The 18,848-nt window shown below is 42.8% G+C and overlaps 1 protein-coding gene and 1 long non-coding RNA gene across 4 annotated transcripts in view; one reads left to right on the top strand and one right to left on the bottom strand.

Annotated features, from left to right (window-relative positions):
- LOC137528246 (uncharacterized) overlaps window positions 1-12,580 on the bottom strand; it is a 35,316-nt gene extending 22,736 nt beyond the window's left edge. The window contains exon 1 of one of the 2 annotated variants that reach the window (XR_011023333.1): window positions 12,518-12,580. This is a non-coding gene — a long non-coding RNA (uncharacterized lncRNA). Of the gene's footprint in view, window positions 1-7,836; window positions 7,921-12,517 lie in introns of those variants that run through there. The other variant, XR_011023331.1, reaches the window with a different exon arrangement.
- The window catches only part of PARP8 (poly(ADP-ribose) polymerase family member 8), a 438,516-nt gene that overhangs the window by 340,348 nt on the left and 79,320 nt on the right, over window positions 1-18,848 (top strand). For both annotated transcript variants that reach the window (XM_068249475.1, XM_068249466.1), the window contains exons 8-9: window positions 14,321-14,415; window positions 16,029-16,089. In XM_068249475.1, the coding sequence (XP_068105576.1) occupies window positions 14,321-14,415; window positions 16,029-16,089 (156 nt within the window). The remainder of the gene's footprint in view (window positions 1-14,320; window positions 14,416-16,028; window positions 16,090-18,848) is intronic.

The raw sequence follows: 18,848 nt of genomic DNA, 5'->3' as shown, positions 1-18,848 counted from the left end.
ACAGGTCATTTTGAGACATTTGGGTTCAAGACTACTCCTCACGGTTTAGGGCCCCTAAAATGCCAGGGCAGTATAGGAACCCCACAAGTGACCCCATTTTAGAAAGAAGACACCCCAAGGTATTCTGTTAGGTGTATGATGAGTTCATAGAAGATTTTATTTTTTGTCACAAGTTAGCGGAAATTGATATGTATTGGTTTTTTTTTGCACAAAGTGTCATTTTCCGCTAACTTGTGACAAAAAAAAAATCTTCTATGAACTCACCATACTCCTAACAGAATACCTTGGGGTGTCTTCTTTCTAAAATGGGGTCACTTGTGGGGTTCCTATACTGCCCTGGCATTTTAGGGGCCCTAAACCGTGAGCAGTAGTCTAGAATCCAAATGCCTCAAAATGACCTGTGAATAGGACGTTAGGCCCCTTAGCGCACCTAGGTTGCAAAAAAGTGTCACACATGTGGTATCGCCGTACTCAGAAGAAGTAGTATATTGTGTTTTGGGGTGTATTTTTACACATACCCATGCTGGGTGGGAGAAATATCTCTGTAAAAGAACAATTGTGTGTAAAAAAAATCAAACAATTGTCATTTACAGAGATATTTCTCCCACCCAGCATGGGTATGTGTAAAAATACACCCCAAAACACATTATACTACTTCTGAGTACGGCGGTACCACATGTGTGGCACTTTTTTGCACCCTAAGTGCGCTAAGAGGCCCAAAGTCCAATGAGTACCTTTAGGATTTCACAGGTCATTTTGCGACATTTGGTTTCAAGACTACTCCTCACGGTTTAGGGCCCCTAAAATGCCAGGGCAGTATAGGAACCCCACAAATGACCCCATTTTAGAAAGAAGACACCCCAAGGTATTCCGTTAGGAGTATGGTGAGTTCATAGAAGATTTTATTTTTTGTCACAAGTTAGCGGAAAATGACACTTTGTGAAAAAAACAATTAAAATCAATTTCCGCTAACTTGTGACAAAAAAAAAAAATCTTCTATGAACTCACCATCCTCCTAACGGAATACCTTGGGGTGTCTTCTTTCTAAAATGGGGTAATTTGTGGGGTTCCTATACTGTCCTGGCATTTTAGGGGCCCTAAACCGTGAGGAGTAGTCTTGAAACGAAATTTCTCAAAATGACCTGTGAAATCCTAAAGGCACTCATTGAACTTTGGGCCCCTTAGCGCAGTTAGGGTGCAAAAAAGTGCCACACATGTGGTATCGCCGTACTCAGGAGAAGTAGTATAATGTGTTTTGGGGTGTATTTTTCCACATACCCATGCTGAGTGGGAGAAATATCTCTATAAATAGACAATTGTGTGTAAAAAAAATAAAACAATTGTCATTTACGGAGATATTTCTCCCACCCAGCATGGGTATGTGTAAAAATACACCCCAAAACACATTATACTACTTCTCCTGAGTACGGCAATACCACATGTGTGGCACTTTTTTGCAGCCTAACTGCGCTAAGGGGCCAAAAGTCCAATGAGCATCTTTAGGCTTTACAGGGGTGCTTACAATTAGGCACCCCCCAAAATGCCAGGACAGTGAACACACCCCACAAATGACCCCATTTTGGAAAGTAGACACTTCAAGGTATTCAGAGAGGAGCATAGTGAGTCCGTGGCAGATTTCATTTTTTTTTGTCGCAAGTTAGAAGAAATGGAAACTTTTTTTTTTTCTTTTTTTTGTCAGAAAGTGTCATTTTCCGCTAACTTGTGACAAAAAATAAAATCTTCTATGAACTCACCATGCCTCTCACTGAATACTTTGGGATGTCTTCTTTCCAAAATGGGGTCATTTGGGGGGTATTTGTACTATCCTGGAATTTTAGCCCCTCATGAAACCTGACAGGTGCGCAGAAAAGTCAGAGATGCTTGAAAATGGGAAAATTCACTTTTGGCACCATAGTTTGTAAACGCTATAACTTTTACCCAATCCAATAAATATACACTGAATGGTTTTTTTTTATCAAAGACATATAGCAGAATAACTTTCGCGCTCAAATGTATAGGAAATTTTACTTTATTTGAAAAATGTCAGCACAGCAAGTTAAAAAAGTCATTTTTTTGCCAAAATTCATGTATTTTTTGATGAATATAATAAAAACTAAAACTCGCAGCAGCAATCAAATAGCAGCAAAAGAAAGCTGTATTAGTGACAAGAAAAGGAGGTAAAATTCCTTTAGGTGGTAGGTTGTATGACCGAGCAATAAACCGTGAAAGCTGCAGTGGTCTGAATGGAGAAAAAGGCTCTGGTCCTTAAGGGGTTCTGTGGGGGTTTCTGAGGCGAAAAACTGCCACTTACCTGGGGCTTTTATCAACCCCCTGCAGCGGTAATGTCCCACGCCGTCCTGCTCCCATCCGCCGTTCCCCGCAGCCGGCACCGGGCTATTATTCGGCTGTCACACAGACGAATAATGCGCGTTGCCGCGCCTCCGCTCGCGTCATCTGAGGCTTACTGCGCAGGCGCAGTACAACGGGTTCTTGTACTGCGCTTGCGCAGTAAGCTTCCGATGACGCAGGCGGAAGCGAGCGGGTGCGCGGCCACTCTAGCGCAGCCGCAGTTGGATCCCATGCCACTTAGACCGGGGCCGGCGGCGGAGAACGGCAGATGGGAGGAGGACGGCGTGGGACATTACCGCTGCACGGGGCTGATAGAAGCCCAAGGTAAGTGTCTGTTTTTCTCCTCCGCAACCCCCCACAGAACCCCTTTAAGGGACGAAAAGACTGTGGTCCTCAAGTGGTTAAAGGACCACTATCGTGAAATTTATAAAAAAATAAAATAAAACTAAAAATGATTTATACTGAAGAGAAAGCTAGTAAAAGGGATACTAAAGGGTTAAGAATTAGTTAGAAAATAAATTACAGTGCCGTTTACGCATTCATGACAGCCTGCATGTGAGGGGGTCTTACCGATGGGTTTTGGGAGGCTTATACGTTTCGTGATAGTGGTCCTCTAACTAGTAAATGTCATCTACAGTGGGTTGCAAAAGTATTCGGCCCCCTTGAAGTTTTTCACATTTTGTCATATTACTGCCACAAACATGAATCAATTTTATTGGAATTCCACATGAAAGACCAACACAAAGTGGTGTACACGTGAGAAGTGGAACGAAAATCATACATGATTCCAAACATTTTTTACAAATAAATAACTGCAAAGTGGTGTGTGCATAATTATTAGGCCCCCTGTGATCTGAGTGCAGTCAGTTGCCTATAGACATTGCCTGATGAGTGCTAATGACTAAATAGAGTGCACCAAGCTTATGTCAGTACAAATACAGCTGCTCTGTGAGGGCCTCAGAGGTTGTCTAAGAGAATATTGGGAGCAACAACACCGTGAAGTCCAAAGAACACACAAGGCTGGTCAGGGATCAAGTTATTTAGAAATTTAAAGCAGGCTTAGGCTACAAAAAGATTGTCAAAGCCTTGAACATCCCACGGAGCACTGTTCAAGCGATCATTCAGAAATGGAAGGGGTATGGCGCAACTGTAAACCTACCAAGACAAGGCCATCCACCTAAACTCACAGGCCGAACAAGGAGAGTGCTGATCAGAAATTCAGTCAAGAGGCCCATGGTGACTCTGGACGAGCTGCAGAGATCTACAGCTCAGGTGGGAGACTCTGTCTAGTCATGTACAGTCATGCACTGTACAAAGGTAACCTTTATGGAAGAGTAGCAAGAAGAAAGGCATTGTTAACAGAAAGCATAAGAAGTCCCATTTGCAGTTTGCCACAAGCCATGTGGGGGACACAGCAACCATGTGGAAGAAGGTGCTCTGGTCAGATGAGACCAAAATGGAACTTTTTGGCCAAAATGCAAAACGCTATGTGTGGCGGAAAACTAACACTGCACATCACTCTGAACACACCATCCCAACTGTCAAATATGGTGGTGGCAGCATCATGCTCGGGGGGTGCATCTCTTCAGCAGGGACAGGGAAGCTGGTCAGAGTTGATGGGAAAATGGATGGAGCCAAATACAGGGCAAACTTGGAAGAAAACCTCTTGGAGACTGCAAAAGACTTGAGACTGGGGCGGAGGTTCACCTTCCAGCAGGACAATGACCCTAAACATAAAGCCAGGGAAACAATGGAATGGTTTAAAACAAAACATATCTATGTGTCAGAATGGCCCAGTCAAAGTCCAGATCTAAATCCAATCGAGAATCTGTGGCAAGATCTGAAAACTGCTGTTCACAAACACTGTCCATCTAATCTGACTGAGCTGGAGCTGTTTTGCAAAGAATGGGCAAGGATTTCAGTCTCTAGATGTGCAAAGCTGGTAGAGACATACCCTAAAAGACTGGCAGCTGTAATTGCAGCAAAAGGTGGTTCTACAAAGTATTGACTCAGGGGGCCGAATAATTACGCACACCCCACTTTGCAGTTATTTATTTGTAAAAAATGTTTGGAATGATGTATGATTTGCGATCCACTTCTCACGTGTACACCAGTATGTATTGGTCTTTCACGTGGAATTCCAATAAAATTGATGCATGTTTGTGGCAGTAATGTGACAAAATGTGGAAAACTTCAATGGGGCCGAATACATTTGCAACCCACTATATACATCGGTTAAGGCAGTTGATCTGCATGGGCCACTTCCTGGTCAGTGGAGATGATGTCAGTGCTCAATATGCATGCAAATCCCTGCATATGGAGCACTGTACATTTTGATCAGTTTGTACTTCTCTGATTGACTGGTCCCAATCAGGGCTGTGGAGTCGGTACAAAAATCCACCGACTCAGACTCTGCAGGTTAGGATTCCACCGACTCATCGACTCCCAACTCCTCCAATTTGCATATTACAATTTTGTTCATTGAAAGTATGTAACATGAAATGCATCTCTTAACTGCCAACGCTTAGGAATTTTAAAATACAACTGAAGTGAGAGGGATATGGAGGCTGCCATATTTATTCCCTTTTAAAAAATACCAGTTACCTGGCTAGCCAGTTGTCCACTTCTGCCTCTAATGCTGTTAGTCATAGACTAATACTAGTCCTTGGTAAGAGTACTTGTAGAAGGTACAGAGAGGAACAAAAAACATCTATCAGGCCCTAGGCAATGTAACTGTTGGTACATGTAAGAGTGATGTGCAGGTACTCTGCAGGGGAATGAGGAGATTTTTCCTTTGTTAAGCATTCTTCATGCACAATCTGAACCAGGTTTATGGGTGATAGACAACACCTCTGTGTTCAATGTGCACAACATTCTCAGTGGATTCCCTGCAGCTCTGTGGAGAGTGCATATGTAGAGTATAGTACTACTGTGTAACAAAGTAAACCTGAGACAGATGAAATTAAAGTTTTATACATACCTGGGGCTTCCTCTAGCCCCCTTCAGGCTAATCAGTCCCTCGCTGTCCTCCTCCACCACCTGGATCTTCTGCTATGGTTCTAGACACTTGAGCCAGTCTGGCATAGTGCGCATGCACACACTCCGCCGCTGGGAACATACTATACCTGCGCAGCACTATTGCACAGGTGCAGAGTGTTCCTGGCTGTGGGAGCGGCACGTGGCCGGACTGCGCTGACTGGTGTATATATATATATATATATATATATATATATATATGATTCCTGTGTACACATCATATATACTGTACAGTCACAATCAGATATGTATATCGGACTTTAAAAATACGGGGACTGCTTTATTGAAGCAGCACAAGTACCGGTAACTATTTTTTGATTGGTTTATTTCATTTTTGTGGACTAAGCAGAGCTATTACTGTACTGTATACAGTATATAAATTATTTATGATGACTTTTATCTGAGAAATAGAACATTATATCATATTTTCTATTTTAATTACAGTTTAAATTCATTAGGAGTCGGAGTCGGTGCATTTTCTCCCGACTCCAGGTACCCAAAAATTGCCCTGACTCCTCGACTCCGACTCCACAGCCCTGGTCCCAATTCACCTACACAGGAAACAAAAGTTAACCATCTAATCAGTGAAGTACAGATCTATCTATCTCATAAAACTATGCACTTTTCCCTGAATCTTCAAGACAATCCACAGAGCTGTGCCAGCAGATGAGTAAAACAATGCTCTTTTATTATAACGTCATTAAAGTAAACATAGCAATGGCGACAGCCCGCTGTTTCCAGCTTGACGCCCTTTATCAAGCCATGTGCTACGTTGTTTTACTCATCTGGTGGTGCCAGTTCTGTGGATTGTCTGCCGTTTGGCCACGTGGTACTGTGACCGTGAGCTGAGGCAGACCAAAGTCTTCTTGCATGGGAGCTTCTCCATCTCTGAATATTGCACACATTTTCCAAGAAATATTGACCATCCCTACCCGTGGGTAGCACCATAACTTTGGTCAAATCTTGGGACATATTGCCTTGGCTTCAGGGACTGCGAATGGCCAATACATCAATGATTTTGGTTGACATATTAATTATTTAGAGCCACACGTGACATTCTGAGTTATTAAAAAAATACTGCTTTGAAGCAATTTAATTTTTTTTTTCTAAACTTACCTTTGCCAGTGAATATTTTATAATCGCAGCCATTGTTTTATTTTTAACATGAATAATATATCACCCTTTATTAGGTTACATTAGCATGTGAGGTTTAAATTTGTGTTTTTCTCTATTTCATGTATTTTTAATAGAACTTTTCCTAAAAACAATAACATAAGCTGTAAGTCCAATATGTTTTACCACACATGGTATTTTTGAAACAGAATCTTAATGCATTGTTAATTCACTTTAAAATGAATTCCCTCTGAGATGCACTTGAATCTTATACATTATAAATAGAGGTATATAAACTACCAAGTGCTGTGTGAGCCAATTAATTATTGAGGGAGAAATTTTATTTCAGAGCTGAGAATATTCTATGTACAAAGATTGTAAACAGCTGTGATGGGCTGTGTTAACACCGAACGATTTGTTTGTTATAAATAACATGGTGTAAGTAAAGCTTTCATTTGAAAGTGCTTCGTTTAGGTGCAGTAAAAATAGATCCTATTTTAAACTAAAAATAGACTGAAAAATTCCTAATTATTCCTGCCTGACAGTTCTTTGTAAAACCTAGAGAAATGTTGCTAAAATTGCAGGGCTAGTTTGTTGAATTAAAAGAAGCATGCACTTGGGTGTATCCACCTAGTTTGCCTATGTCTAAAAACGGCCCTAGGAAATGGTCTGCAGGAAATTATGTAAATCGAAAGTAGCCAGTTACTTACATGGGTCTTCTTCCAGCCCCTGAAGTCCTCCTGGTTGCATGCTGTCATTTTGCGCTGCTTTGTTTCCTCGGTGTCACCCCCCATAAGCAGAACGATTAGGTGATTCGCCGGCCATTGCACATGCATGGTGCTGGCTGCATGCCTCCTTGGTTATGCGCAGAAGCTATTTTTACTTAGTGCAGAATGCTCCCAACCATGAGAACAAAATGGAGGAGGCATGGGGAATGGGGCCACGCATGCAGCATTTGGAGGGGAACAGTGGAGGGCTGAAGCAATGAGGAAGGGAGCAGGAGGACTTCAGGTGACTGGAAAAAGCCCCAGGTAAGTAACTAGCTACTTTTAATTTGAATTAAAAATAAAAATGATTTTCTTTTCCCAGGGCTGTTTTTAGGCATAGGCAATCTAGGCAGATACACCTGAGTGCCTCCTGCTGTAACTAGTGCTACAGAATAACACCAAGGGCACTGTTCTATATGGAATTTCCATTCACCGGAATAGTAATTTGTTAACGTAAACCCATAATTAGCATAACAATTATGATCAGATTGATAGTGGAGCAGGTACTAGTAATGTGTTAATTAAAGTGAAACCAAAGCAAAAAAAAAACAAAAAAAACTGTTTAACTTACCTGGTGCGTTCTAGCAACCCTATGCAGCCGCCCTCTACCTGTGCTTTCACTGCACAAAGCTCCAGTCCTCTGCAGCTCCTCTCTTTCAGACAGTCCTCGATCGCGCTCACATGGCCGGGAGCATTCTGCGCAAGCACAGTAGAGATTTTCCTGTACTGCGTCTGCACATCCGGTTGAAAGAGGGGAGCTGCAGGTGACAGGAACAGCACGGAGTGACAGCGCAGGCGCAGGACGACTGCAGGGGGCTGGTAGGAGCCTTAGGTTAGTTACACTGTTTTTTATTTTATTTTCTTTAGATTTCCTTTAAGCTTGTAGTTGCTTTATATATGCTATATATTGATAGTGTAATGATATTTAGATTCCTCTGTAAATATTTAGCACACAGGCACCCAGACAATTCAGGAACAGTACAATGTTTTTCTTCAAATAATCATCAGGTGACAGGCTGGAAAACTATTCTGGATTAGAGCTTAGATGCAATCTTTTTCTGACTTGATGCAAATTGTGCTGCAGTTTGTATGCCTCTTGAAGCTTGGCCATGTAGTTTCCGTTGATTTTTAGTTTCTATTTCTATCTTCATAAAAGTTGTTGCAAACAGAATTTGTAACAACTTGGAAAAACTTGCCTTTCATTGTTTATCTTTATTAGTGATGACAGGTTCTCCTTGTGTGCACAGTTCAAAGGTGCCCATATATCGCTCAATTTTGGGGGATGGATCAAACTTTCGACGCAATAATTTTATTGTATTGGAGTAGAGTCGATACCGCAACATGGCGACCCGATCTATCTTTCCATCAATTTCTGGGTGAAAACGTCCAAAGGTTCGATCAAGAATGTTGGAATATCTTGGCCGCAAGGGCTCGATAGGCATGGTGGTAGCGGCTCTTGATATCCCAACGACTGACAGACCACCGGCCGGTGTCCCGCCAAGTGGTTATGCCCCCCATGCCCGTGTACAGTGTTGAAGGCTCAACTCTCATGCCGGCGTGAATCCTGGTCTCCTCTCGTGTGTAGCGCCATGGTGATCGCCCTGTATCACGTGACACCGGTGCATGTTGGGACACCACTATGTCACATGGTACAGGCGCTCAAGGTGACGCAGGACAGTGGAGGAGTCCAGGATTTGCGCCGGAGTGTGACAGGTGAACCGTCAACTCTGCACACAGACACAGGGATTATACATTCATGCATGAAATCTTTTGGAAATCGGTGTTCAGGGTATGGACCGGCAGTAGATCTCTCTCTGACCAGATTTGATCATAGAGGGATCTATCTAATTGTCCATCAGGTGGCATATCGATGCATGGCTAACCTTAAGTAGCCACTACTAGGTATAACCAGATCAAGGATCAGTGGGCCACAAGCCCTCGTGGGAGGTGGAATACTTTGCTGAAATTGACACTAGCGGACATTCAGTGGTTGGGTGTTCTCACGGGAAAGATCTGTTAGAAAAGAGAGAAATCTTGCAGTTTTTCTCCTTGAGGCAGGGGACACACTAGCTGCGATTGTGCGTAGTTTGCTGCGGGCATCAGCAAACAGCCAATTGATGTCAATAGCCTCGCACAGGAAACATTTGTTGTGACCATTCATATGAGTTTCCGGTTGTTTTTTTTAATCGCACAGTTTTCCATTTTTTACCACATGACACGCTTGTTACAATATATACCGCCACAAACAAAAAATCACGGAAGGGTTGTGGAAAAGCATTTTCAGAAGCAGACGGAGACCTGGGAATCGCAGGGGAAAACGGCCCTGCAAGTGTGTTCCCTCCTTCAGATGGATAGATTAATAGATTAATGTATCCTAATGCATTCACTATACATGTACACTTAGCCAGCAGACGCACCCATTGCCAGTTAGATCATGTGTACCTCAGAGCTGCACTCGCGTGCCTTTTACCAACATTCAAACTCCACTCTGGGGTCATAGTTGTTTTTGGAATTACAACAGTTGTGCTATTCAACTTGAAACATTCACCTAGAGCACTCTGATTTTCTTGATTCAGTGGGGAGCAGCATTAGGCTGTGCCTAGCTGTCATAGAGAATTTCATAGGACTATTCACATACAGAATATGTAGCATACGATATCACAGTTATTTACTGTGTGCTTATAGGGTTAAAATATTTAGCTTTATTACCTAAATATCCCACAGCTTCTATGTAATCAAAGTAATAATGGCTTCCAGCCACCTGCTCTGGACTCATCCATCCCTCCCTTCCACTCACAGAAGGACGCTTCTGAAAAAGTAACCGGAGGCATGTGCTTACCAAAAATCAGTTTGTTGCAAAAAAAGTCTAGAAAACTACATAGGACCTCTAAAAAGTCCCAACTTTCCAAATGCAGGAAATTTCTTAAAGTGGATCCGAGATAAACTTTTACTCATTGTATAATTAGTAAATAATGTTCCTTTCATATAGTTTATAGGGCATTCCTCAAGCCAAATACTTTCTTTGTTTTGTTTTAATACTCTAATTCCCTATAAACTAAACAAGCCTCGCCCACAGCTTCTCCAGAGAGCCTTGGCACTTTGAGCCTTAGTAGCAAGGGCTTATGGGAGCTCAGTCTGGGCAGGAGGAGGAGGAGGAGGTTACTAGCCAGAGATTTCAGAGGCAGAGAGGAGGGGGGGTTTCACAGGCTGAGGGCTGGAGATACAGATCAGCTTACCTGTGTGTAATGTGACAAATAGAACATGGCCGCTCTCATTGTATCACAGGAATAAATAATCATAAACCGTTGAAGCGGTTTGCAGCTAGATTTGCTGTGTAAACTATCTAAGCTTTAGATAAGATATATAGGCAAGTTACTTATTATACTTAGTTTTTCATCTCGGATCCGCTTTAAGGCCCCTTTTACACTTACATTGGAAATCCATGTTGCATTACCCTGTTTTACCGCAAGGTGGGTAGCGCGCAACGGCAATGCAAGGCAATAGGGCCTAACACGGTTACCCCATTGTGTTATGCCAGAAGTGCCTGATCGGCCGCCGAGCCACCCCAAAGTCAACAGCACATGACCGTCGGACCTCCGTGGCGACGCTGCGTCAGTGGAAATAATGTAAGTCAATGGGTGACGCAGGAAATGGGAACATGTTGGCAGCAGCGGTGCGGCTCGCATGCGCCAAAGGACGGGAATACGATGGGGAGTCCCGTGAATCCCAGTGACGTACTTCCTGTCCAGCAGGGAAACAGGCATCGATGCGGAAGATGTTGGTGCTATATAAATAATAATGTTGCTCAGTGGGTGTACAGGTGTCTAGGGAGGGAATCATAGCAATGCTGAGGAGCAATTTAAAGCTTCTTGGGAAGTCCTGTCTTCCTTACACACACTTTTTGTTTGCCTTAAAGGAAATCTTAGGTGGGGAAACACAGTTGAGATTTTCTCACCTGGGGCTTCTTCCAGTCCCCTGTAGTCCTTCAGGTCCCTTGCTGTTCTCCTGGTCCGCTGTGTTGTGCTGCTGTCACTGCAAGCACTGTCTTGTTCACACGAGTCTCCTTGATCGAACTCCTGTGGCCGGCAGCATTCTGCGCATGTGTAATTCGTTAAGCTTGTAACTGCGCATGAAGAATGGGAGGCATGCTACCGGGGCCACTCATCTGCATTAACATGCTAATAAGTCTTGGACTTTAGTTGGGGGCACAGCGACACAACGCAACGGAAGGGAGGACAGCAAGGGACCTGATATACTGCAGTGTGCCGAAAGAAGCCCCAGGTAAGTCAATCTAAACTTTTTTAGGTCACTTAAGATTTCCTCTAAACAAAACATTGAACTACTTTTGCAGTGGATTCTTTTTGTTAATTTTCTCTTTAAGAATATCCTGGTCCCATCTTCCTGTATGTCTCTGTGTCAGAGCCCAGCACATGAGGTCATGTGGCCCCACAGCAACATGGTCTGCATAGCTGAGTGGAGTATACCCATACCTTCTGACCCAAAACCACACTTCCTTCCCAGAGACTCAACAGCTGAAGCATATGCACTCTCATGGCTTACAACAGAGAGGAGAGAAACATCTCTCTGCTTCCTCCAAGACAGCATCTCCTCCCTGCTGGCCTGCAGCATCCCGGCTCTGATCCCCAGGATGCTGAGTATGTGCTGCACTGGTGCCGCATCACTCACCCGCTCTAAGCAGATTAGTGATGGGATCACCAGCGACACGCAAAGTCCTGCTTCCTCTCTGACTACAGTGGCACCTCATGTGACCGTAACAGGTCACATGAGGCACCACTGTAGCCATGGATACAGAACGCTGGATGGGCAAATACAGATCCCATCACTAGAACACTGAGAGCAGGTGAGTGAAACGCCACTGCACATCTAGGGAAGGGAAGACAGGGAGTGCAGGGAGGGGGACATTTGAAGAGGGGAATCGCTTCTTGCTGCCCTTTAATTGTTGCCGCCGTTCACGTTGCTTCATGGAAGAACCACCCTTGGCTGGAGTGCTGATCCCAGCCCTAGAGGGATGGAGAGAAGTGTGCTGGGACCAAGACATTTGCAGTAAAGTAAATTAGCGCAGATGAACAGTTCCAAAATGTTTTTTTAATTTGAAGTAATACCAAAACAGGTTTAAAAGTAAGTTATAACAAAAGTCTTAAAAATGCAATGCAGAATTCAACAAAATGCATGTATAAAAAACAGCAGTTGAACTTCGCCTTTAACAAAGTAAACACTGTAACTGCACTTACCCTTTAAAAGTCCATGTATTCACCTCTGATCCTAGTAATGATATGGTGTGATTGCCTCCTCGTATTCAGTTAGTAAAGAACACAATGCGGGTAATTGAAGTATGCAAGTACACACCTAATAATTGGAATTAAACGAATAATGTGCAGAGCTCTGCGAAAGCATTAAGTGAAGATGACATTGTCAGGGTATTTCCCTAATTAGATTTATCACTGAGCAGTCATGCAGATTTTCAGAAGTCCTTGCTGTTACTGCGCACAAGGATAGAAGTGCAGGAATTATGTGTCGTCTGGACAGCTAGAGGCATGTGCTGTGCCGCTTATGGGATTTATTGTTGCTGGCATGTTTGTTTTGCCAAAGACCTCAAATGTTCAAGTGTCATCTCATTCTTCAGTCAATACGCCATGCATGACAAAATGCGATATTATACGTCTGTTGAGGAAATTAAATCCGATCCGCTAAAGCTTTAGAAATGGCAAGGATTTGGGGCAAATGTTATTTTTGGCCTCGTGCATTGTTTTTATGAATGAAAAATGTCCGTTTCACTGAATTGGTAACTAAAAAGGCTTGGTGGGTATGTCAGCCTGCTGCAATCACTAGTTTATTCCATGTGTTCTATAACAAAGGCACCTGCTCCCTGCAGGTACCACCTTGAAGAGATTGATGGGCATTTCTGAATATTCTGTACACCCAAAATGACTGATTACTGATGTGATGTATTGAATTGGCAGTAAAAAGTGAAGTTTTAACCTTTTTAAAATTTTACACTTACCAAATAACCCGTTGGCAGCCAATTTATTTAGAGGCTTGCAAGTACTCCAGGCCAACTCATTTTAGCCCATTTTTTTATTTCTTCTTTATTACATTTCCTAGCTTCTAATCGGCACTGCTGTAATGTGTATTTATGGCCACTTGTCACTAGAGGGCGGTGTGAAACAATAACAGAGGCCTTCTGCTCTCAGTTTCTATGTTTTCTGCTTAGAGAGAGAGATCAAAGCATTCCAAGACTTTACAGTACTCTGGGGTCAAAAGCAGTGCACTTATCTCAAATGAGATAACTATTGAAGCTGCTAATGGTTCCACCTCCAATTTTTTATTTTATTTTAATTTACTTGACAATACATTTCCATTAATTAGCAATGCACCACCTTTTGTAAATATATTTGCATTAGAAGGTTGGCTGGCTCCAGTAGCTCCATTTCCAGTTAAGAAGACAATGCAATCTTATTGGATCATCGCCCACATGACATAGTTAGGAAGGAGATCACTAGACTCCATCTGTCTCCTCTCTTCTGAGAGTTTAAAGGTGGCCGTTTGTAGCGATTTTGCAGCCCAATTCAATTATTCTATTGAATCGGATGAAAATCGGTCAGACAACATGTCCGTCCGATGGATGATTCGATTGATTTCGAGCCAGTGTCAATCGAATGCTGGAAAATCTCAGTCAAATGTGCTGATGAATCAGGTGCACGGCGGTAACAGCGTTCAATATCATGACGACCAAGGTGCGCAATGGACCCCTGGCCACTGACCCTCCAAGTGTAAATTGTCCCCCTAGTGTCTGTGCTCTGTAAATTCTCACCTGACCCGCTGGCTCAACTCCCTGCATCATCCACTGTCGCCCTTGTTACTGTGTGCCTGTGCCATGTGGCACCACACGCGTGATGTCACTGCTCATAATACAGCCTCACATAGTTCAACCATCCTGGCCCTGTTTGGTATGATTCACCTGGACAACGTATGATTTATGTACTGTCATTTTCAGTGTGGATCTGCCATTAATACGTGGTTTACATTTTACATAGGTGAGTTATGATGGAGAACTTCATAAGCACCCTCAGCTGGAAGCGGACCTGGCAGCAGTGAGAGAACTCTATGGGCTTAATGCTGTATCTCTCAGGTGAGCACTATTGCTTTATATCTCTTCACTACAAGTTATGTTTATATAGGTCATAATACTGAATGAACCTCACATCACGGGGCTTCATATTGGAGACAGCAACATTTACATGGGGATAAATTAAACTGTGCTGAACATGACAGGGTGCTCCCCCTGTTGGTTGGAGACTCACAACTGTATGTTACTCTACATTGTGTAATGGTAGTCTGCATGTATATAATTTCATTCTCAGTGACCAAGGATAGAGCTGCAATAGGAGGACTCAGAATGACAAGAGGTCATCCTAAAATGAGAATAGACTGTGTTCTGTGTCATTGCATGGCCCACTTCAAAAATAATCTGTTGCAATTTATTAAGGGATCCACTGCACTAGTGGAGTAGCTACACAGCGATGCTGTGACTGCACCAGGGCCCCTGGGCCTGAGGTCCCACACTAGGCCCTCCTGTCACTACTGCATTAACTCTGTATAGGCGTTATAGAGGTGGTTAACCCAGAATGTGTACTTCACCATCTGACCAACGTGTGCAAAAGCCTTCCACAATAATATACTGTATATTTGCAACAGGTGATGCTGTAGAGGTGGTGTTTATATCTGTTTGTCATTCGCAGAGTGTTAATCATTAACTAACTTTTCCCATTCCACTGCCTTTGGGACCAGGATGAGGGGAAGGGGGTGTTACAACTTGTCCTTCTATACCAGGGATGGCAAACTCAAATACAAAGTGGGCTGAAATTGAACACTGGTACTAAGTCACAGCCATCCTCAATGTCTAGTGGCCACTTTCCTCCCATATGAAGTTCCCTGGTGTCTAATGCCTCCTCCCTACCCTTTACAGTTCTCTGGTATCTATTGGACCCCCTGCCTCCCCTATATAGTTTCCTGGTATGAAACACCTCCCCTAAACAGTTCCCTGGTGTCTAATGCCTCCTCCTCCCCTATACGGTTCCCTGGTGTTTAGTGATTCTCCCTCCCCTATACAGTTCTATGGTATTTAGTGATCCTCCTTCCCCTATACAGTTTCCTGTGCGATTCCCCTCTCTCCCCATACAGTTCCCTGGCATGTAAAGCTCCCCCCTGCCTCCCCCATATGGCTTCCCTGTTGATCTAGAGCTTCACATCCATTATAGCTTCCCTGGCTGTCTAGAGTGGGGAAAACATAATGCAAAGTGGGATAACCTCGTGTGGGCCATATTTGATGGCTCTGTAGGCCATATCAGGCCCACAGAGCAGAGTTTGACATATATGGTCTGCTTCACATTGCATTGAATCATTAGAGAAATCCAGACATTTTATTTTAGCTTTTTCTTGAGTACTTCTGTTATGCTTTTTTGTTGAGGAGAATTCCGCTCATTTCCTGTGGTGTCCCTGACAACAGGAAGTGAGAGAATGTCTGCACAAGTAACAGGCGGAATTGAAATACAGAAGTGGTTAAAGTTAGAACTTGGTCCCCATGCTACTATAAAAATAAGTATGTTCATTACTTTCTGAGCCTGATTTAGTAAGCCAAAGATTTGCAAACTGTAACCCTAGCTTAGGTAGTGCAGCATTTTGAAGGTGACTAGCTTTATTGCTTACATTTGGTTGAATAATCTTATTTCTTCTCCCCTACAGGGAATATGGAGCAATTGATGATGTGGATATTGATTTGCATATTGATGTTAGCTTCCTTGATGTAAGTCATTTGCTTTCATTAAAAGAGAATTTGCAACTATCTACTTAAAGCAAACCTGAAGTGAAAGTATATTGATGACATAAACAATTATTTTTACAATCCTTATCCTAAATAGGACTTTCCTAAAAACTCATCTTATTTTGTAGCCAAAAGTAAAAAATGTAGGTCTAAGGTTGTTCCTATCTTATGTGAGTGACAACAGTTCTTAATTTTTTTCAGCTCCCACACAGACAAATCTTGTACTCTTGAGCTTTATTATTTGTTCCCATTATTCAGATGTGTTTCTTAGCCATACAACTTTTATTTGCTGTAATTAGATATGAGTGAGAGTAAAGGTAGCCATACATCTAGCAATGGTGGGCAGATTCGACCAAGAGACAAATCACTTTCTAATCGAATCTGATTAGAGAGAGATCTGTCGGCTGACCATACACTTCATGCCAATTCCCGATCAATTACATGCTAAAATAGATCGGGAATCGGCCTTGTGATGCCGCATCTGCCGCCTCGCCAGCCTGACACTGCTGCCCCTCCCATGTAAAATGCATTCACCGGTGCCTAGTGCTGTATACTTTAAAAGTCTGTCGCTGGCTCTGTGATTGATGTCACACACGCGCCCATATATACGCCTGCAACCACGTAGGGTGCGCGTATGCGGACGGGGCCCAGAGACACGGACAGGTAAAGTATACCGTACCTGGAGGTTTGGGTTTTTTTGGAGGGGGGGGGGGGGAGGGGGGTTTGCAAAGAGGGTTTAATTTGGGTTTAAGCACTTGAGAGATTTTGGCTAAGAAGTGGTATTTTTATAATAATAATCCTATATAATAATCCTAACATAGTTACATAGTTATTTGGGTTGAATAATACATACGTCCATCGTGTTCAACCAGAGAACAAAGTACAACACCAGCCTGCTACCTCACATATCCCTGTTGATCCAGAGGAACATTTCTGTAGCGCTTTTCTCCTGTTGGACTCAGAGATCAAGAGTTGCAGCCACTAAGGCTGTGCCCAAGGACTTCTTACTGAATCGGTACTGACCATAGCCAGGATTGGATCCCTGGTTTCCCATGTCAAAGGCAGAGCCCTTACCCAGTACACTTTCCAGCCATGACACAGCATTTTGAGGCACATGGCTATGATGTTCATAGATTCAGAACCAGGTTTAGGGCAATAAAAGGGGAGTATCCTTTAGTGTTATTGGTCATATTTAAGAATGGTTGCTGCATAGCTCCCAACTGTCCCTCTTTTGGAGGGAACCGTGTCCCTCTTTCCTCCTCATTTGTCTCTCTTTCAGGACTTTGTCTCTCTTTCTAGGTCTTTAAGGTCATGCCACAACATCTCAATAGGATTCAGGTCAGGACTTTGACTAGGCCACTCCAAAGTCTTCATTTTGTTTTTCTTCAGCCATTCAGAGGTGGATTTGCTGGTGTGTTTTGGGTCATTGTCCTGCTGCAGCACCCAAGATCGCTTCAGCTTGAGTTGACGAACAGATGGCTGGACATTCTCCTTCAGGATTTTTTGGTAGACAGTAGAATTCATGGTTCCATCTATCACAGCAAGCCTTCCAGGTCCTGAAGCAGCAAAACAACCTCAGACCATCACACTACCACCACCATATTTTACTGTTGGTATGATGTTCTTTTGCTGAAATGCTGTGTTACTTCTACGCCGGATGTAATGGGACACACACCTTCCAAAAAGTTCAACTTTTGTCTCGTCGGTCCACAAGGTATTTTCCAAAAAGTCTTGGCAATCATTGAGATGTTTTTTTAGCAAAATTGAGACGAGTCTTAATGTTCTTTTTGCTTAAAAGTGGTTTGCGCCTTGGATATCTGCCATGCAGGCCGTTTTTGCCCAGTCTCTTTCTTATGGTGGAGTCGTGAACACTGACCTTAATTGAGGCAAGTGAGGCCTGCAGCTCTTTAGATGTTGTCCTGGGGTCTTTTGCGGCCTCTCGGATGAGTTTTCTCCGCGCTCTTGGGGTAATTTTGGTCGGCTGGCCACTCCTGGGAAGGTTCTTCACTGTTCCATGTTTTTGCTATTTGTGGATAATGGCTCTCACTGTGGTTCGCTGGAGTCCCAACGCTTTAGAAATGGCTTTATAACCTTTATCAGACTGATAGATCTCAATTACAGTACTTTTGTTCTCATTTGTTCCTGAATTTCTTTGGATCTTGGCATGATGTCTAGCTTTTGAGGTGCTTTTGGTATACTTCTCTGTGTCAGATATCTCCTATTTAAGTGATTTCTTGATTGAAACATGTGTGGCTGTAATTAGGCCTGGGGCTGACTACAGAAATTGAACTCAGGTGTGATAAACCACAGTTAAGTTATTTTTTAACAAGGGGGGCAATCACTTTTTCACACAGGGCCATGTAGGTTTTGAGTTTTTTTTCTCACTAAATAATAAAAAACATCATTTAAAACTGCATTTTGTGTTCAATTATGTTATCTTTGACTAATAGTTAACGGTTTTTGATGAGCAGAAACATTTAAGTGTGACAAACATGCAAAAGAATAAGAAATCAGAAAGGGGGCAAATAGTTTTTCACACCACTGTATATATATTTCTCTACTAAAAATGTGTGTTGATTGACTCTAAACTTTATTCCCATCCTTTAAATTGATGTATTACTCATTTTAAAATGTTAATATGAAGGAAAATGAACCAGGATGGAGGGGACCAGTGTGTTTTGAATTATAACACAACATCTTTTTCTTGTGTGAAAAGGGGTGTGACGGGACATGATCAGGGT

This window comes from Hyperolius riggenbachi, chromosome 1, assembly GCF_040937935.1.
Source record: "Hyperolius riggenbachi isolate aHypRig1 chromosome 1, aHypRig1.pri, whole genome shotgun sequence".
Taxonomy (NCBI): domain Eukaryota; kingdom Metazoa; phylum Chordata; class Amphibia; order Anura; family Hyperoliidae; genus Hyperolius; species Hyperolius riggenbachi.
The sequence above is the reverse complement of the archived record's forward strand: the minus strand, read 5'-3'. Positions and strand labels throughout refer to the sequence as shown.